Source organism: Pieris napi, chromosome 22 (assembly GCF_905475465.1).
Source record: "Pieris napi chromosome 22, ilPieNapi1.2, whole genome shotgun sequence".
NCBI lineage: Eukaryota > Metazoa > Arthropoda > Insecta > Lepidoptera > Pieridae > Pieris > Pieris napi.
In genome coordinates, this window is record NC_062255.1 from 5,337,255 (window position 1) to 5,359,447 (window position 22,193).

At 32.2% G+C, this 22,193-nt stretch overlaps 2 protein-coding genes across 5 annotated transcripts in view; one reads left to right on the forward strand and one right to left on the reverse strand.

Moving 5' to 3' along the window:
• Positions 1 to 40: 40 nt before the first annotated feature.
• The window catches only part of LOC125060625 (pickpocket protein 28-like), a 38,459-nt gene continuing 16,306 nt past the window's right edge, over positions 41 to 22,193 (forward strand). The window contains exons 1-3 of one of the 4 annotated variants that reach the window (XM_047665584.1): positions 41 to 217; positions 329 to 393; positions 502 to 571. Coding sequence is in view for 1 of the 4 variants with exons in the window: in XM_047665583.1 (XP_047521539.1) it covers positions 21,698 to 21,714 (17 nt within the window). In the remaining 3 variants the exon portion in view is untranslated. Of the gene's footprint in view, positions 394 to 501; positions 572 to 1,354; positions 1,524 to 21,671; positions 21,715 to 22,193 lie in introns of those variants that run through there. The other 3 variants (XM_047665585.1, XR_007118894.1, XM_047665583.1) reach the window with 3 other exon arrangements.
• LOC125060629 (EF-hand domain-containing protein D2 homolog) lies at positions 1,562 to 16,116 on the reverse strand. The gene is made up of 3 exons (XM_047665590.1): positions 15,855 to 16,116; positions 3,717 to 3,881; positions 1,562 to 2,459 (listed from the first exon to the last, which is right to left on the reverse strand). The coding sequence occupies exons 1-3, from the start codon at positions 16,022 to 16,024 to the stop codon at positions 2,207 to 2,209; spliced, it is 588 nt and encodes a 195-aa protein (XP_047521546.1). The 5' UTR covers positions 16,025 to 16,116; the 3' UTR covers positions 1,562 to 2,206.

The window sequence follows — 22,193 nt, forward strand, 5'->3', positions numbered from 1 at the left end:
TAAAAAAATATTTTTCCCTTCTGTGGTCAGTAATGTAAATTATTAATTTAAGAGTTGACCTAAAGGTTGTTAATGCCAGGTCATAAAATCCCAAAAAAAAAATATTATTAATAATTTCACAGAAGTAATTTTAACTTACATTAATTGTCACTGTTAAAACTTAAAAATGTCAAACAAAAATTTAAATTTGTTCCGTATAGCCGTAACTGTAACAGTCGTAAGTGTATCCAAAAAATAATTATTAATTACTGTTACAACAAATCAGCAATTGTTTATTGATTGATATATTTAATTTCTAAAGTTAATAGACTATTTAAAAATGTCTCAGGTACAACAATTAGAGACCGAATTACAAAATGAACTAGTAACAATGAATCAACTGTCACAGTTGATGTAAGTATAAAACTTTCATTTAATAATTTATATAAACATTGTAAACTCATGATCGGTAGTATATTATTCATGATCGGTAGTATATTATTTTTAATTTTTATGATTTAGAATGTCGGAGTTGAAGCAGATTACAGTATTAACAAATCCCGGCGGAGAATTGGAGGATAACGTGAAAAAGGTAGTATATATTAAACCTTAAATTAAGTTTTTGAAAATACGCATTTCGTATAGTTTTTTTATGATTTAGTCAAAAATCACATAAAAATAAGTGTATAACCAACATTATTTTTGTTGCTGCAGCATTCCAATTATTATCTTCCAAGTCATTGCACATATACATTTAGTCTTTCTTTTTTTAAATGTAATTTATGTGAAATGTTCGTAGATAATTAAATAAAGACACTACATATTTGCATTAAAATTACCAAAAAAAGCCTTTTGTTTAACTTTGCTAAAAGTACCATGCTTTATATGTACAACAGCACAACTAATTAAATTTCTTGATATTATAAAAAAATAATAAACATCTAAAAATAGGTATATTTAAAAATAATTACACCTGAAGCTAAATTTTTATTGCGGGAGGTCATCACTACTTTCCTATATAAAATTACTGTTTGTTAATTGATTATCTAAGCACAAAATAAAATAGCTATATTTATATATCTAATAAATCATAATAAAACTTTTAAATCTCATAGACAAGTAGGTAATCAGCCTCCAGTGCCTGACACACGCCGTCAACTTTTTGGGTCTAAGACATGTCGGTTTCCTCACTATGATTTCCTTCACCATTTGAGCAAATGTTAAATGCGCACATAGAAAGAAAGTCCATTGGTGCACAGCCGGGGATCGAACCTACAACCTCAGGTATGAGAGTCGCACGCTGAAGCCACTAGTCCAACACTACACAACATTTCAATATGCTGACTTTATTGAGAAGTACATATTTCTTTTTCAGAATGTTTCTCTTATGAAGGAGTTGGCTACATTAAAAAGTATTAATTTATCAAGTATTCCACCTTTTGAGCGGTTGGTTCAAAATAATTTAGATTCTAATCTAAACTTAAGTTTATAATAAGTACCTACATATATTGTTTTTAGTTTGAATAATAAATAATTTCCTTCCACTTTTATTTACTTTAGTTTGTATATTAAAAAAAACAAATAATTTTTATATACAAATTTAATTTCCATAATAAATAAAATAACCCTTTTGGATAGCTTGGCTTAATCTATACAAATATGATTCACAAGGAATTTAGGTTTAAAATCGAAGTTCTACTTTGGTTAATTTTTTAATGTTATGTACCAGACAAAAAAATACAAAATTAGAAATTGACAAAGTTTGCTTAAAGTTTAGACCGTAACCCACTATTGTTACATTTTGAAGAAGTAACTAAGATTCTTAACATATATCTCTCATACATATACTTAACAATTTATACAATAAAAATATTATGTTGACATAATCCGAGACCTAGATGGAAACTAGTTCACTACTACTATGCATCAAAATTCGTAACGCATTGAGCAAAGCATAAGGAAGTCATCAAACAAATGCTTTTTGCGCTTACGTGTTGAGAACATAAAAGATTGGAATGGCATCTAGGTGATTGGACCAAATATCGAAATAACAGCTTAAGCAATATAGCTGTAATATTTTTTCCAGAAAACTTCTCTGAACATAAGCCTATGATGACCGAACACTCAACTCTAACGACATTTAACTTATACGAAATTGTTTTACATCTTAAACATATTACATGGTAACAGCTTATGGACTAGATACAACAACCTAAACTTAGTCTAATCAATGTTGAAAGATGGCTGATTTTTCTTTGAACCTCTGTTTCCTTACAGCCTTTTCTTCTGCCTCGCGACGTTTTTCTTCCTGTTCTTGTATTATTTCGTCGTGGAACTTGTTAGTTTTAGATAGTTCCTCAATTTTAGCTTCGAAGAAATTTTTCGCCCCGTTTACACCGACTTGGTCCACGTTTATTTCGGTGAGTCTCGCGAATGCTTCTAACCCTGAATCGGACTCCAGTTCTCCTGCCCTCGCTTTTCTGTAAACAATTAAAATAGTTTAATGTTTAGTATATCTATCTATAGAAGTTTTTGCTTGGATCATTTATTATTTGCTGGTATAACTTTGCAGTTAGCACCTTCGTGCTAAAGTCATCGAATAAAACTCGTGACGCAGGAATCAAAGAAATGAATCAAATCTTTAATACAAACGTTACGATATTCATAAAAAATAATAGTTTAAAAAAACTAAAAAAACACGCTTTTAAAGCACATCAAACTAAAAAGTGAAAAATAATTCCTAATTTAGACTGAAAATGGTAATGAACAAAAAAAGGAATTATTTTTCACTTTTTAGTTTGATGTGCTTTAAAAGCGTGATTTTTAGTTTTTTTAAACTATAATTTATTTTTTAGTTACATTTTTTTTTTCCGGATTATTGCATTGTCATCGATCTTTGACAGGTGCGCAAAATTTGAATAAAATCTGTCCGTTTAAAGTGGTTTAAAATCGAGTCCGAAGGAGTCGGTTACATACATACATACAGGTGAAGCTAATATAAAGCGTGTAATAAACTGAGAGACTCATACTCCAATCGCTTAGATAAAACTCCTAAAAACTAGATTGCGTCTACAAATTCCAATAAAGCTGTATTGATTGTTTCGCCTCGTCAGACCCAGACAAGTCTGGCGAATGGCGCCTTATAAGGTCTAAACTCGGACACTCTTGATATTCTTGAAAAACCTAACCAGTATTTAATGTACTTCGTACTTACTACTATATTATACGGTTACGTGAAATAATGGCTGACAGGATGAAGATTTCTATCCGTATTTAATAATTCATTATTTAGAGAACAACGATTACATTGGAAACTTTAATAATTGATGCTATTATCGCCTTCAGAACTAATTTATGCATAGGAGTATTTTTTGGTATTGATAATATTTTGATCGTTCCTTCCAAGAACCCGATTCTTTTGTTATATGCTATAATATGGCGATTTAATTATTAGAAATGTACACGAGTATGATAAAGTATGTTAAATATGCTGTAACCTATAAGTAAATTAATTGTATTAGTGTTAGTAGTAGTAGTAGTGTTAGTAATTTAGTGATTTAGAAGTTATGTTTATTTAAGGCGAGTTACCTGCTGTCAAACTGCGTAAGCAGTTTTGCGGGGCAAAGTTGGAATTAAGGTGTAACTTTTTTTTTGTGAATAAATATTTTTAAATAAAAAAAAAAACTTGATACTTTTGAGATCTTAGCCCATAGCGACATCGGAACTACTGAACTCACCTATATATAAGTAAGAACTCTCTAAAACTAATTCTGTTGTCGCAATCTTCGTCTACTTCAGAAATCATAGCTTTTAATCCAAGATGTGTTTGAGGAGCCCCCAAACGTTCCATCATGCGTTTTACTTCGTTCAAATCTAGATAGCCATCTCGCCCCTCGTCAAATCTGAAAGAAAGGTAATTCAATATTAGGTATTTATTTAAATGCAACTAAATAGTTTAATGAAATTGGATTCATTAAAGTATTTTTCCTATGGAAAAATCTCTAGGTAAACAATACTAAGAACAATTTTGCTTAAAGGTCAGAAATTGTATGCATTAAAAACCTATTTGAAAATTAAATAATACTTATATTCTGCCTTTAAAGACTTTTTCCATTACTATATTATTATAACTTATTTCAACCAAGTCTTATGATTAATGTTAGAAAACATATATTTATGATTATGCCAGGAGAGTTAATGCATATTTAAATAACATGGATAGGAAATACCTTAACATATAAACCGAAAGGTGATTATCAAGACTGATGTGAAATGTAATTGAGATGAGATTTAATACGGAATAAACCTTACTATGTTACTGTGAGTAAAAAAAAAAGTGTGTGTGTACAAAGTACACATGTCAGAAGTAAAACTTCTGTGTCAAACTAATCTTTAAGTGTTGTTCATATTTATACAAATCTAAAAGTTAAGATTTCCGATACTTAGAGGGAGGGAAAAAGGAATATATGTTAGGAATTTAATTGTCATTAAAATATTAAGTGTCGAATAATAAAAAAGATGGCACGTAACCGAAAAGTGTGACGGTATTTTTTTTTTCAACGCCGATAAAGAAGTTTGACTTCAAAAAGCAACATGGCGCGTAACCGAAAAACGTGACGATTTGCTACAAAATTTCTCCCATACGTCGATAAAGAAGTTTCACTTCAATAACCTATACCTATTTGTCGAAATGGGATAAGATAATGCACTCAGACTAAGGAGTCTGGAATTTTACCTAATGTGAAAAATTACGCAAGCGAAAAATCTTTGTATCAGATCTGTAACGATCCTTTTTAGTTAATAAATATAAAAAAAACAAATGTGTGCGTGTACTAGGTGTACACACGTAAGAAGTGAAACTTCTTTATGACCTTATTTTTCGAAAAATGATCTACTATATGCAACTTAACGAAATTGGTTAAATAAAGTTTAACAAAGGCTTTTATTATCATATACTTCAAAAAGCAACATGGCGCGTAACGGAAAAATGTGACGCGTAACGAAAAAAATGTTACACTAAATTTTTTTCCAACCTCGATAAAGAAGTTTCACTTCAAAAATTGGTCGGAAAATGCTGATTAAAATGTTAGTAGCTGGTTGATATAAGGTCATTCTAGATTTCTTGTAAGATAATTGAACACCAGCGACCCGGTTTCGCACGGGAAACCCGTAAACCTTGGAAAATTATGCATCTAAAACATCCTCATTAATCATTCTATATATTAGTATAAAGCGCAATACTCCGTACAGTAGTTTTTGAGTTTATCGCGAACAGACAGGCGCGGGGGAGGATATATAAATGTTAGATAGTATATGCTATGAGAAGGCATTACCGATAAACCTCTCAGATTAACTTTGCTCTTAAAAAAAAAAAAATCAATGGCGCTTACAACCTATTTAGGTCTGGGCCTCAGATTTCTGTATCTGTTGCATGATCATTTGGTAATCTAATAGGCAAGTAGGTGATCAGCCTCTAGTGCCTGACACACGCCGTTGACTAAGTCAAACCGGTCCTCACGATGTTTTCCTTCACCGTTCGAGCGAATGTTAAATGCGCACATAGAAAGAAAGTCCATTGGTGCACAACCGGGGATCGAACCTACGCCCTCAGGGATGAGTGTCGTACGCTGAAGCCACTAGGCCAACACTGCCCACTTTGCTCTTACTACCACGAAAAAGACTTAGGGTGAGATCTATAGTGCGCACTTAGACTTTGCTCAGACTTAACTATAACCATTCTTTACTTTTTTAAAGGATAATAAAAAAGGTATTGCATGAAATGAAACATCAATTTCTGTCTTAGCTTGAGCTTAGCTTAATCTCACCGTTAAAATGTCTATAAATATACTAAATCATAGTTTAACCTTAGTGTTTTTCGTAAGTAAAGTCTGAGCAAAGTCCAAGTGCGCACTATAGATCTCACCCTTAAAGTTTTCGGGTTCATATATTCGGTACCTATTCACATAACGTTGCGTTATATAAGAATTTTCAAAATCGCTTTAGTAGTTACAAAGATTACCCAAAAACCTCGCCTTTCTTAATAATAGTAGTAGGCATAGATTTGTAAAAGTAACGTTGAAAACTTCACAGACTGAACTGCTTGTGAAGCAAAACGTAAGAATACTCGAGAACCATTTTGTAGCATTGATTGTTCTTTCCTTTTATGTTCAGCATAGACAGACGTTTCACAAATTGCAAGCATTTCAATAGGACCGTTATACTTACGTAAGAGGTAACATATTTACGTCCCATGTGGAAAGTGGGTTACATACCAATCGTGTCATATGAATATAAAAAAATTTATGCGTGTCACGTTATTCTTATACAATTGCGGCTATTAGCAATGTTGTAGAACGATATTTATTTTTAAAAGACGTAATTATATATGAATCCGAGAAAGAGAACTTTATTTATCTAGAACTGCTGGTTAAAAGCCTTGAGGAAGGAGGAAGTGCCTCATACAAATTAAAATAACTTTAGTATGGTCGACAGAAACTCTTTAATGTGAAACATGTATTATATTTGAAAATAATAAAAAGCGTAGCGATATGTAAACGAACCAAAAATAATTGTGGACAATTGTCGTAGTTTCCGAAGATAAAACAAAGAACTTTTATATGACGCTCGCGATCCCAAGCGTATCCGCGAACGAGAACGTACGGGGAAACAAAAAAACTAAATATTTCTATAAATCAAAATCCACGTTTCCGAATTTATATTTACTTTATCCTAATTTCGGGTCTTTCTCAAAATCATCAATACTGTCAATAGTCATTTTATTTTATATATCTTATCAATTGTTGGAATACTTGTAAATTTCAATCTACTAGTTGATTGATAAACTTAATTGATGTTTAATATCAAATATGACACCAATGTTTCTTAGATAAATACTAATTGCTTTCTGAATTAAATAATTGTTTTGAGCGATGACCTGAAATTTATTTGTAATATAAGTGAGGGTAACATTCAGAATTCGAAGATGAAGAAAGCAGAAAGATAAGCTTGCAACCGCTCGTGACTGATATATTTTGTTTTATCTTCAGAAACTACTATACTTCTAGAGGGTTGTAAATTGGGATGGGAATCAAGAGTCTCAAGTTTTTACTTTGTAGGTACGTTGCCTAGTGGTAGTCTTCCTTGCTTAAACAAAGGTACCACTACCAAATTCTATACTTTCGTCAACGTGAATAAAAAGTATTAATTTATTTAGTTAACCATAAGTCCATTGTGATCAGAAGAAAGACTAAGGTACAGGACATAACTTTGAAAATAAGAAGACAAAAGTGGAAATGAGCAGGCCACATGATTAGGGGAAAGGACAAATGGAGTAAAATAATCACACAATGGTGCCCAAGAGATGGAAAGAAAAAGAGAGGTAGACTACAAAAAAGGTGGGACGACGATATTATACAAGTTGCGGGAACAACATGGGGTAGAGTGGCCATAGAAAGGCCAGAATGGAGAAGATTGGAGGAGGCCTTTGCCACCTGGAAAACAGACACGCAAAAGTGGAACAAAAGAACAATCTACGAAAAATAAAGAAAAAACACTGTCATGTCCGAAAAGAGGCTATAATATAATATAAGTCCATTGTGTTAGTTACAATACTGTTCTAAATATTGCATATATAAAAATTAATAACTACAAAAAAGACCCACTTATTATCACGTAGGTGCTTATCTAAGTTGAGATCTGCTTAAATGAAAATCTGAATGACGGCCAAGATCACTTGACCTTAAATCAAAGCAAGCTACAAAAGAGCTCCCACCTACCCTCCCACGTACACATTTTTAGTATGGAGGGTTACATAATTCTTAACTCTAGGTATAATATTGTTGTTTCAATTTTAACCTTAAAAGTGCTAGTATTGTGTTTCTATGGGTCCCATTTAGCTGTAGTTTTGTATGTTGTAAATTTGAATTTCGTCTTGTCACAAATGTAAATTAAATTATCAAATTGATTACATTGTTCTTTAATATATACAAAAAAAAATACCTAGACGTTTTGTGAGGAATTGTTACGTGTACAGTGTACACAGGTGTATATAAGATTGGTAACGTCAAGGTTAGCTGTAGTTCACATAATTACATAAGAGTATGTAAAGAGGTAGCTGGGTGCGCCGTGCCCATGTGCTTGGGTTACAGATTCGAAATTCTAGTCTGGACACCTAAGAAAATTTATTCAGAGATCCAGGCGAATAACACCAATGAAAACATTTTCAGCTTTATTCTCTGCATCAGTGGAGTTGTAAAAAATACTTAGCGATTAAAAGGAGTGAAGAGTTTCTTACCAGTTTTACTCGCCCTATCTACCTAATTTGAGAAGGTAAAACGTTAACCTATGTAATAAGCAGCAGACCGGCCAAGCGTTGCTATGGCTAAGGTTTTTGTTATATTACATAGTAGCAAATTATTCAAGGGAAACGGTAGGAGAACACCAGTCATGACCACCATGCTTTTTTGGTGGTAATGCCATTAATTGTAGCTTATGTAAAACGTTGGTCCTTTCAACACAGCACCATCTGTTAGAATTGTGAATATCAAATAATAAACAAATATTTTACAATAAAATAATATTGCGGGTATAAATTGAGATGTAAGCTATCCTATCTTTTAAGTTGGATCAAACTACACACGGTGTGCAAATTTGATTGATATCGGTTCGGTAGTTTAGGATTCCATAGCGGACAAACAACGTGACACGTAATTTATATATATTAAGATTATTGACGTTCAAAAGTATAGAATTTGTTGTTAAATTCAAACCCAAACTTATATTGTATATCTTGTGCAAATAAGTCTCTTTTGTAAATTAGTAAGTATTCGATGTCAACATCCTATGGCCTATTCAAATTCATAATGACAAAGTGACCGCTTATTCTGAATGTAAATGCATTCTGCGGCAAACATAATGCAGACACCTCTATAGGGTTGCTACGACGATCTTTAATTAAAATTCTGAAATAATTTTTGTTTACTTAATAAGTTTTTGCAGTATAATGAGTAAGTATCTAACTCAGTGCTATTGTGATGAAGACTATGCCATAGTTATGCCAATTATGTTAAATAAAAAAATGATACACAGAAACATAACACCATTACAACAAAGCATACAGTAGGTTTTTAAATATAGTTTATACCTAACGCTACTAGCCTCCAAACGTTTATGAGATCCTAATTCGATATTTTTTTTTGTTCTTTTATTTATAATAGGAAGAAGGTGAGGTGGTCTTTTATTATTTCGCAGGCTTTCCATTCAGAATACTCCATAAACGTGTTTGTCACCATTACAATAATATGTCAATAACTTCTTAGGTACTTCTTACTCGTATACCCAATACGAGTATTTACGAGTACCAAAAAACAGAACGATGGCACTGTCGGGGCCAATATTTATATAAATACCAATAAAATCCAATAATAGACAGAGACAATAGAATTAAATCGAAGGAGGTTATCAATTTGACGTGCAATTATTATTCTTTATTTGACCAATCACAGTAACGAAAAGAGCCATAGTTTTTTCTTTTGTTTTCATGTCCCTGGACTTGTAGTTCCTTATAGTATTATAAATAGATATACTATCCATTTCCTTTATAATCAAAAGAATAACGGTAAGGAAAAAACATTTCTATATTTTATCATTTGCATTTATCGAACTTAATGAGGTTGGCTTACTGTATCTAAGATAACCCTTTATTTTAGGAAAATTTATCTTTTGACACGTTTATTAAATACTACTTAAAAAGAATGATACGAAAAATTTATGAATATTAAAAATACATTTTTATGCAGAACGTAATAGCAATAGACGTAATTAGAAGAACATACTTAAAACATTAGTTTCGTACGTATAAGGAAAATGCTTTCGTCGTAAATGAAAACTATTTTGTAAGGGATATCACTATTGCAAACGAAGAAGGTGTTCTAAAATGCAAAATATCAAGAATAATGAGAGAACTTTTTGTGTTTTCAATTCTTCTGTTCAGACTCACATTCACTCCGCTGCGTCTTGGTCGAAACGAGTAACTTCTAGAACTCCTATGTCACATTCTGCCAATTGCTAACTTTTTTTTCTGCGGTTATTTGCAATCAGCCCCAAGGCTATGAGCGAATTTTTTCTGTGGTGCTGTCATGTGGAGTGACTTCCCATTGGAAGCATCTACTCATCTTCTGAGAGCTACTGCCGGTCTTCAAGCTCTAGAATGTGGTGACGTTTTAGTCGACACTTACTGTCTAATGGTGAGTTGGCGAGCAAGTTTATTCGGGTGACAGCAGCGGGTTCAATTGCTAACTAATCAGTCTTAATTCTAGTTATATTCATACACACGCAGTTTGCTCATTAATTAAATGTTATAGATAAACTCAGTATTCCCTTAGTCACAGATATCTGTTACATAGGTGATGAGCCTTATGTCAGCAGTACCTTACGTTTTAGATTTTTCGGCATAAAACTACAGTTTCTGACAAATGTTTTTCTTCAGCATTTTCGCGGGTATCTTGGTCTTCTAATCCAAAATTAAGCCTAGTCTAAAATTATGTAACACAGTCGGTATATATAGTAATTAAAACGTTTAATAACTTTCTCGCTAAACTGGGTAAGATTATGCAAGATAAACGTATTGAGTATGCTAATATTAATCTGTGCAAATAGGCGATCACACATTTAATTTACTACATTCGACCCAATGCCACAGTTCATATTACATAAAGTAAATTAATTATTAATTAAGAAACTCGGAAATGGCCTTACATAAGTAGTAATTTATACTGAGTTTAAAATTAGCTGCATAATCGCTTTTGTATATAATTGTTTTCGCGTACGGTAATCTTCCGAAGTGAGATATTGTCCAAATTAAAATTATATGGTCAGTTAGTTATATTAACGTCGATATTGTTTTTCAAATATACTTAAGGCTGTATTCAAACAAAACCTAAACTTATTCCATTTCATACTTTTCCATAAACCAATTATCATATTTAATATTAGAGAGATATAAAATTGGGGTTTATTATTTTAGTAACCACAAAAACTTTAGTTTATTTTAAAATGCATTCGCGAAAACATTAACAACGCAGGCAAAAAAATATTACCTCGCTTAAAGAGTTAATACCTAATAGTGAAGTAATAGCTATTAGCATTAGTAATAAGTCTATATACTGTATTATTTACAGTATAAGCTGAAGAATATATTGATGAATAATAATGATTGGCGAAAATAAAACAACTGAAAAGCCTCGTCGGCCCTCGGCGATTAAAAAAAAAACCCCAACGCGTAAATTGTCACGAATGGCCTATATTTTTTTAGGGCGCCAAAAGTACTATTGTCTAATTGGATTTCAACGGCCAGTTCGTTAGCCTAACACTCGCCCGTTATTTACTGTATCCTAAATTTATATTTGTCTTGTGACCTAAATGTTGTAATTTTCGTTTCATAAACACTGACGCTTAAGATAAGCAAAGATGTAAGAATACACGTGTTACGAAAATGGTAATTCTGTATAAGGCAAAAATACATTTTGTGTTTGGTGTATTACTTGTTTATGCGTGAAAAAGACATTACTGTTCAACAGATAAAAAGCTAATTATTACAATTTTATCAATAAGAGTTATAGGCTGCCTTATATTTCTTATATGTAGAGAATATTATCCTCGTCTATATTTCACGGTTGCCTTGAGAATTTAACTGTACAAAATGGTTGATTATGGTTGTATAATATATAGATTATTGTTTATGTGCAATAAAAAGAAAACAATTAATAGTTAAGTGTAATTGGAAATTACAAAACAAAGTGCGTATCAAAAAATCATATTGAAACAGCTATTTCCTAACCGTTTCGCGTTTGTTATCGTATTCTAAATTTGAATTACCGAGTAAGATTTCCTCTACCGCAACGCTGACCGAATTCCAAATTTAAATCTTTAAAAAAGTCACCACAGAACTTAACTCTTCTAACACGATGTGTATTATAATTTTATAATAATAAACAAGTAAATGTTATAATATTTGCGCTTTATTCTTTTTTTTTACTAAAATCTCTAAAACCACTTGTGTAACATTTTAAGCTATGCTGCTACTCTAACAATAAGAGTATTCAACTATGACTTTCAAGTACGCACTATGTATATCGTTCACGTTTTTAAATGTAAAGGTCTTCAGATTTGACCTCACGATTATTTACAAGTTTCATATATCAAGTATGACAATTAGCATGTTATATTATTTGAGAACATAAAAGTAAACAGTCTGTGTTATATAAATAACATTTATTATAGGTGATTCAACTATAATATTTTTATTTTACCAGGATTTGTCGATTACAATAAGCACTAACCAAATTATGATTAGCCGATGAATTATAAGCCTAATAGAATTTAAATTTAAATATTATACGAAGCATATTTTAAAAAATGGAATCCTAGCGCTAATGGTATTTTTTGTTGTCATGTAAATGCGCGCGAAACGTAATAAAATAAATAACAAATCTTGTAGCAAAACAATATCAACAAGATCATTCCATTTAAAACTGAATTCTTTTCTATTTAATTATTTATAGCAGTAAAACTAGTCATACTTCGACAATTTTATTATGCTCTATGAATAACACGCGAGAAATAAAGATTTTTACAAATTTAAATTCGTGTTTTAACGTTTGTATAGGTGACTTATAACATTGAAGGAAATTTAAGTAAACTTACATTTTCTTCATTTTAATCTGTGTAAGACTTTGCTTTTGCAAAAAGCGTGACTACGATAAAACCTCATGACGCTATTGTTAATAATTATTTTGCGTGACTCAGAAATGGTATAATGATAATACCTATAAAATACTGGTATAGGAAATAAAGAATCTTGATTTTCCTTAGATGCACTATTGTGTAATTTTCTACGACATTGCGTGACTCATGATTAAAAAGGAAACAATAGATATATCAATAAAGATGTGTTATTATTGTATAAGATACAAAAAATATATCTTTTGTTCGTTATTTATCTTCCATAGGAAATGTTAGAGAAATTTAGAAATGGTCGCCTGAGTTTGAAAAAAAATAGCTCCGGATTATAAATTTCGTGTTAAAGATAATACTTTTATTTAATTGATATTTCCTATTTCTCTTTTCATAGCGCACATATTAACAATGTTTTAAAAAAATTTCGCTCTGTTTGATCGATTAAAGTTCTTTATGTTTAAGGACCCTAATTAGTACCTATATCAAACATGACAATTTTTTTAAACATTGAATTTTGATCCAGAATTCTTCCTGAAATTGTAATACTAGAACCGGAGACGCTGTATCATGATGCCCTTATCTTATCGTACAATAAAAACATACTAGGGTAAATAAATACTAATTACATATATCAAGTATGGTTCTGGTTATGCTACAGGATACATATAGAGAATTGATGTATATAACGATTTTAACACGTGACTATGGGTGATAAAATAAAATGACCTCGATGTTGAATGATAGTAAATTGCGAGGGTGATACGAGGGCATCGTCGGAGATCAAGTAATTCGTGACAAAGCCAAGTCAAGATATCGTTCATATATTTTATACGCTTCCGACCAGTGTCAATGCCAATATTTAAACAGCAGTGATGGCCCAGTGGCTACATCGCGACTCTTTATCCTGAGGTCGTGCGTTGGTACGGAATACCAATGATGGTTTCTATGCTCGAAATTATTAAACGCTCATAGTGAAGAAAATGAAACTTCAGGAAACAACACAAATCCCATCCCATCCCATGTTGCCAAGACCAAATGACCAAGACTTTAGTGGATTTTTTACGATATATAAGATTAATTATTAAATACATAATTAATATTTTAATTTTTTTTGATTTATTTGCATTACTCTTAATAAAACCTTGCGCCAGGAGTGTTTTTCAACCATATATGACAAAAAATAGTAAAAAATGCAATAGACAAGCTTCCTTTCTTAAAATTATTAAAAAGGACGCTGTCATAATTCTTCTTTTTTCATTCGAAATGAAACAAAACACGAACGCAGAATAAAATTTTAATTTAATTTAAAGGGTTACCATTATCGCCCTTCGTAAACATAACAGTGAGTCACACATTGATTTTGTCGCATATCACACTTCCTCTTTTAAAAGTAACTCCAATAAACTGTGGACACTCATAACAACTTCCGGTTAATATTAAAAAAAAACTCATGATTCATAAAGTAATTTTTCCCACCTGCATCGACTTATGGTATCGAACGTAACGTAGCCGACGCATCAAATAGTACTCTTAGTATTTTTTTACTAAATATTAAATAAACACATGAATTTGATTAAAAAACATTTTTTGATAACCAACATAATGTGAAAGATAGTAACAAACATTAACATTTTGTTTCTCTTCGAACTTCAAGTCAAAATCATTTTTAGTAAAAATTTACACTAACGTTTAAATGGTTTGACGGATTTAGGTTGATTTATTAGTAATACGGATGACCGGAAATGATTGATAATTACATAATACAAAACACATGTGAAATCGTATTTATTAATCGGAAGCTTAAGGTTTTAAATTATCGAAACATGTTATGAATACGGAAAGAAAATGACGATATTATAATGAATGGCGAATGACTAACACTGTTGACAAAATCAAAACATATTTATTAAATAAACCTTACGCATTGGTGACTAATTTATAAGAAAATACGTCTGTAGTATTATTCAATTTTAATGACGTCAATTGCTTTTTGGTATTTAGTTATTACGCGTGTTTTAATAGTATTTTTTAACAATTAACTAATCTTGCTTAACACAAACTTGTCTAGATACAATTCGACTAGCGTCATGAGCTGCAGCGAGGTATCTTTGTCTAAGGCACTAAATGTCAAATACAAAATTCATCGACAATAGTTAGAATATCATTGAAAATGAAACTAAAGCAACCGTGTGAATTTATTAGCGTGTGATAGTTGAAAAGGAAAGTCATTAAGTCGTGTATATCATAAAATATAAATAGTATATTTTTGTAAACAGAATATTCTCAGCCATTGAATTTTATCTCCCACGTCGCATCGCAGGAGTCGAAATGCTCGGTTTAAATGCTACTAAATAAATGTCAATGTATTACAAAACTAGATTTTATTCTCATCATCTTCAATCAATACGATATTGTAACCTTACAGTTATTTATTTTTTTATTTAAGGCCTACCTTATATATAGAAATAATAATTTCACCTCGTTTACGGACTATCGTCATTTAAAACAATTTATACAGTATAACAGTTTAAATAAATCGAACGAAAAATATGTCAAAACCTAATAAGTATACAACATTTTACATTCGTGAGGCTACATATATCGTCTTTTGGTAGGTCAAAACGTAAAGAGGTCTTAAGTAAACATAAAAGTAACATAAAAATAAGTTAAATAGTGATGAGGGTGGATCGCAGTTATGAACCGCGACTAACAATAATGATGGTTCCCAGAATGGCACCGCATTTCATTTACGAGACAACTTCGCAAAAACTTAACAGATCAAATGAAAAATAATGACATTCGCTCCTATTACAAATTCAATGAAAATGAATTCAATTTATCTCTCACTATCATTATGAGGCACTCTTAATTCGCTATCCATGTTCCGTTTGTTTTTATTTATGCTATTACGACGAAATTTTACCTTCTTATCATAATAATAATTTAATCGTGCAAGATAAACTTGTAGACTTTTGATAATACTGCTGTACGACTTATAAATACATAAAATAAGTTAATAAGAATTTAAACCTGTTGTTCTAGACTCATTAGCAACCTTGTGAAACGAAATAAGCGCCGCTAACTCAAAGATTAGGTTATTAAAAATCACCTGTATCCCTTTAAACTTAGAAGGTACTCACTTGTTGAAGGTTTGCTCGTACTGTTTTATTTCCTTTCTGCTAAATTCGTGGAACTCGGTGAATACATTGACGAATTTATATTTCGGTTTAATATCTAAGCCCTCCTCGAGTTTGTCGTTGATGGCCTGTCTCCTCATTAGAATTCCGCTTAGTTCTTCGGTAGCTGCCATTTTTCGCGCGTTTAAAGTTATGTCTGCGCTCTTGCACTCGCGTGTCGACTTGAGAGCGACCTTGCTAAGACTGGCAATCGGTGCGACTAGCGTGTTGGTGCGGGCCGCGATTCCGTGCCTCTTACCTAGCGCCTACTAAATGCTCTGCGCAATCTGGGGCTTGTCGCGATTTAACTCCGCGCACTTAATCTAGCGACGAATACTGAAACCACAGTTATGAGAGACAATTAAAGTAAATATTGAACTCACGAATGACTCACAACTACATTGACATCATTACATAATCAGTCATCTTTTGGCTGACGTAATTACTTATGAACTAATGTATTAAAATTATACTCTTGGGTCCCTACCAACCCTTGTTTAATGTACGAAAATTGTTATGGGAAATGCTAGTGTCATTAATTTTATTTATTAGTTTAGTAATTAAGTATATTTAACTAGGGACAAACATACAATATTGTTTATTGTACGGAAGACTGAGATGTTAAGAGTCATTGATGTGGCTAATAATCAAACAATGTTTTTTTACACCTTTTAACTTTTGAAGCTTTGACTTCAATTTCATAATGTAACAAAAATAAAAGACATACTTATTTTATATTATCATTAAAGTTATTTTTGAAAAGAAGTCTTATCTATTTTATTAACTATAAAACTTGTTGTTGAATATTAAAATATATTTAAGAAATACTAAGGATATAATTTAAATTATAGCCTCGCGTAATAGAGAAACAGACATCCATCCATACAAGCAATTATTATATTAGCGGGATATTTCACACAAGAGAATTTTAATCTAGTCTCCACATAATTCACTCACATCCACTAGACAACTTTCGAGTGTTCTCAGGTTTAGAACGTCGACTTCCTTTTTTTGATTTACTTTGAAAGGAAGTGACAAATTTAAAGAGAATTTCGTTTCTATTACAGGAAGTTGACGTTCTCGACAATTTTTGAATATCGAGACTTCGAACAGTGTTTGAGGCATTTTTAACTTTATTTCTATGTGCGCAATTATTCCTTGCTTGTATGGTGAAGTTGAATATCGTGAGACTTGTACATTTTAGAGTAAGATTTAGTATGTCTTACGAATATAAAACATTTATCTTACGAATATAAAACATTTATTGAATTATGACATGGGCGTCACAGTTCAAGCTAAGACACAACTCTGAACCCTTAGATCCAAAAATCAATGTGAATTATGGATGAAACGGATCACCAACAGACTTACAATATTTTTTTTGTCAAATATACCAATATTTTAGTTTTTAAGTTTTTAGTCTGTTATTAATTTTTTTTTTGTATTTCTAAAGATTAAGGTTCTGTATATATATATATATATTTTTTTATATAACATTTGGTTCTGCACTTCTCGCACGCATCATGTTTCTTTTTAGTTTTTCTCTTTAACTAGGGTTGCCTGGAAGGGATCGCTTATTAGCGATAAGGCCGCCCGTTGCATCCCTTATAATTTTTATGTATTGTTTATGTTTTGCAACAAAGTGTAAATAAATAAAAAAATAAATAAATAAAAATATATACCTAATGATAAAAGTCTTTTCTCAGTACTGACGATGAATGTATGAAGTTGTTAAAATCTACATACAAATTAGACTTATAATACAAGGTACATCATTGAGAAATAGAAAATAGTATGGATATTGGTTTTCTTAAATTAAAAAACAAATAATAAATACCAGCTTCTTCCTATCAAATTCAGCGAAGGGCTTTTCGAATTGTCAATCTCCAACTAATTACTGATCGGCTTGATTCTCTCTCTCTACGCAGAGACATTGCGTCTCTTTGCGTTTTCTACAAAGTGTACTATGGTGAGTGTTCTAAAGAATTGTTTGGGTTTCCATCAGGGTTTTCATCAACATCACCTTAATGGCTGGAAATCTTCCACAGTCCGTTTCACAAGACACTTTCATTTACGAAATAGCGAACTGTGGAATCGACTCCCTGTGGGGGCCTTCCCTGAGAGACACGACGTCCAATTCTTCAAAGTTAGAGAGCACTCTTTCCTCAAAGGCCGGCAACGCACCCACTAAAAATGAGTGTCCATGGGCTGCGATGACTGCCCGTTTTGGGCGTCGCGTAGGCTCATTTGCCTTACTTTTTGATTTACTTGCAGTGATGTAGATTAATTGAGCAGTGTTGGCCTAGTGGCTCAGCCGCTCACCTGAGGTCGTAGGTTCGATCCCCGGCTGTACACCAATGACTTTCTATGTGCGCGTACAACATTTGCTTGAACGGTGAAGGAAAACATCGTGAGGAAACCGGCTTGCCTTAGTCAACGGCGTGTGTCAGGCACTAGAGACTGATCACCTACTTGCCTATTAGATTGAAAAAATGATCATGAAACAGATTCAGAAATCTGAGGCCAAGACCTAAAGAGGTTGTAGCGCCACTGATTTATTTTATGTAGATTAATTATACGAATGACAAAGTAAAAAGTCTTTGATGATAGTCACGCAAAAACAAGGGAATAAAATTACGCGCGCCATCTCTGTGATATATGCGAAAGTCGAATGTATTTGTACAAGTCCATTCTGAAATGATTTAAAACGTAAAGATGTCAATAAAAGCAGGGTAAAAAAAATATGGAATCATGTGCAATTATAATTCGAAGAATGTGCTGAACTGTAATGTACGCGAGAACATAGTGTATTTTGGCTTAATTCGTAGTTTAATTTTAATTTTCTAATGTAGGAAAGGTGTTTGATACTAAATATGTTGAAAATTTATTTATTCACAAAAAAATACGCTATCCTTACCATACTTATCCTACCGTTAAGTTAAAAATTAAGTATTTTAAAATATATAAAATTAAATACAAAAGATACACAATATCGCTACTGTGAACTCACTCTGTGAAATATAAAGATGTCGATAGCGACAGTAGTCAGTAGGCGCAACGTCTTTATTAAGGGGGATCTGCCTTGCGATTCTGTAACTCACTTTTCGAACTCACACAGCGGTTTTCACAGCGGCGGTCGCGCTGAAATCAGTCGTAAAGCAGTCATTTTACGATTTTGCATTCTGATAAACAATAAACTACAAACTCCCGAGTTCTAAAAGTGAGTTACAGAATCGCAAGGCTGTTCAGATTGGTTCTGGCCCTTGGAATAACAAACAACCTTCGCCGTCGTTGTCGCACAAATCAACCCTAGCAAGAGTGAAGAAGTCTCAGGGGGGGGGGGTTGTTGCGTCGTCGTCTTAATTAAAACTATCTAGTTGAGGTACTGGTCAGCTTTGGTTCCCATAACCAGGCTACGGCTACAAATCAGTACGATGACGTCATACTCTAAATTGCGCTAACAAAGTATGTATTTTCCGCTAAAAACACACAATTTCTGGACCTTACCCACTCGGGCCTTCAAACTATTCAGTTCCGCCTTGCGATTCTGTAACTCACTTTTCGAACTCACACAGCGGTTCGACCGCCGATGCGAAAACCGTGTGAGTTCGAAAAGTGAGTTACAGAATCGCAGGGCTGGTTCAATTAATTCACAGAACAGCTCTACTTGATTCGAAATCGATATATTTTGATTCTAATGTAAGAAAACTTAGACATCCGGAAGCAGCCACTCCTCTACGGAAAACGAATTTATTAACGCCTATATGGAATGCTACCAAACATATTCCCAGTTTTTGTACTTGTTTAAACAGTGAAAGCGTAGTTGAAACGTGTTACGAAATACGCACAATTCGCTCGTTGCGGTTTCTATATTAGAATGAAACGGACGGTTAAAGGTTAATAATGAATTTTATTACGATTACTAACAATTGCATCATTGATTTTTAACATTGACTACAGATCAAAAGGAATGGGGTTCAATGTTAGTTATTGCAATTTTAGCGAGAAATGAGTTGTATAAAGCTAGTGTAATCTCTAACGTGGTCCTAACTGTACAATAAAACATGTAAATAAAACTGTCGAAACTATTTTCATCCTGCAGAAGGGGGCGAATAGTGCTATCTATAATTTAAAATGTAGGAAATCTCTTAGAGATAAATTCAAGGAAATTAATATACTTGCCTTTCCCTCGCAATATATTTATGAAAATATTATGTATGTATACAAAAATAGTGATAAGTTTACTAGAATAGAACATACGCACAATGTTAATACTCGGAACAAACGCAGGCTGCAATTTCCCCGTACTGGACTATTTATAGTTAGTAATTCTTTTTTGGGAAAGGGGATACTCTTCTATAATAAAATACCAGAGGCTCTTTTATCTCTGCCTTTTAATAAATTTAAGAAATGTATTAAAGAAAAGCTGTGTATAAAGGCTTACTATAAAGTTAACGATTATCTAGTTGATAAAAGGGCCTGGGACTAGTGCTAGACAGGCTACTTCTTATTAATTTGCGATATTTGTTTTAAAATAAGTGTTGTTTGATGATTTGCTATGAGTAGGGATGCCTACAGATTCACATTTAATGACGTGGAATAAGTGATACATGAATGTATCTTATGTTCCATAATAAACATATTTTATTTTTATTTTATTTTAAAGTTAACTTCTTTAATATAAGATTATTATTAATTATAAGATTATTAACCACTAAAAAAATAATTTGATGAATTAGTTATTAAAAAAAGTTTTTTCGAATTTCTACTGCCTGCTCCCTTGGCGACGCTGGATAGCCCTATGAAAATTGGTACTACTTGAACATCCTCTTGCCTGAGATAAGGACGTCAAGCGGCGCCTTCTCTTCATATTCATGTCGAGCGATGAAATAAAAGTAATAAAAAAAAGCATTTTTTTTTATTATTGATTGCCTGAAAAAAAAGCTTGCCAATGCTCGGCACGCTGATACATTGGTAAAAGATCCACAAAATACATTTTTTAATGTAACCCTTATAAAACCAAAAAACATGACATACACGAAGAGATAATACAAATATTAAACAAAACAATTAAAATTATAAAAAATTAAACGATTGTAAAGCGTGAGGGGAGCAACTATGGATATCCAGACCTAGATCGTTTATCAGAATGGAATTATCTTAATCTGGATATCGGTGAGCTTTGGCCAAAACGCGTTCTTGGAAAAGGAGGGACAAATGGAATGATACGTATCGTATGTTGGCAACTTTTTTTCGAGATGACACTGGAGAAAAGTAGAATATGCCACATTAATCTTTTTTGTCTCGTAATACTGCTATGCTTATAAGGCTGAAGAGAGTGCCTGTGTCTGGCTATACTCTCGGGGCGTAACACTAACTATTTAGGTAATCGCCACGTGTATAGAACTAAGAAAGCCTGATTGAGCAATATGTACAGCCTTGGCTCGCACATTATCAGTAGTAACATAGTATAAACATCTAACATTTTGGGTCGAAAAATCGTATAACAATATACAAAATAACTATAAAAGCAATTATTAAATTGCGTATAGTACATAAACACTGCAGAATTTTTGTATGGAGTAATGAAAACTTAATAGTAAACCATAAAATATCTTAATTACCAAAATTGCCACGCCTTCATGCTATCCGTTGTATTACGTACAATTTAATCATAATTCTGTGAAGTATTTTTAATTTCATAAATGACACATATCCCGAGGGATAACACGAAATAGTTTATATAATTTGCAATTGACAAAAGTCGCATGTTAAATTTAACTTCGGTGTTGATCTAGGAGGTCGTCATGAAGAGACATTCCAGGTAATAAATTGTTTTATTTGATACATTACTTTAAAACCTATAGTTTATATTTTTGGATTTCTCCCTTCTCTTCTGCGTCAGTTATTTATTTTTATTCATTTAAACTTCGTTACATGAAAATAAAAACAAACTGGTTTTTCTGCGTTTTCCTTCGCAAACAGTCAAGCTTAATTGCTAGACCGGGTCTAGAACTGAATACCTTAGGGTAGTTGGTTGTTAAAATAGTGCCAAGTTCGTCAAACATTAACGTTTACTGAGAATAATTTGCATAATTTAATTTCTATTTTCGCAGTTAGTTATAATACTGTATTGAAATCCTACGATATAATATCTCGGATATACGAGAGATAATTTATCCTAGCTATACACATAAAGCATACAAAGGGGAAGGCCCGTTAATTCATAAAAATCAAATTTTAATAAATTAGCTAATTACTCATACTGAATGGACGCGGTTATTAATTATAAATAATAAACAA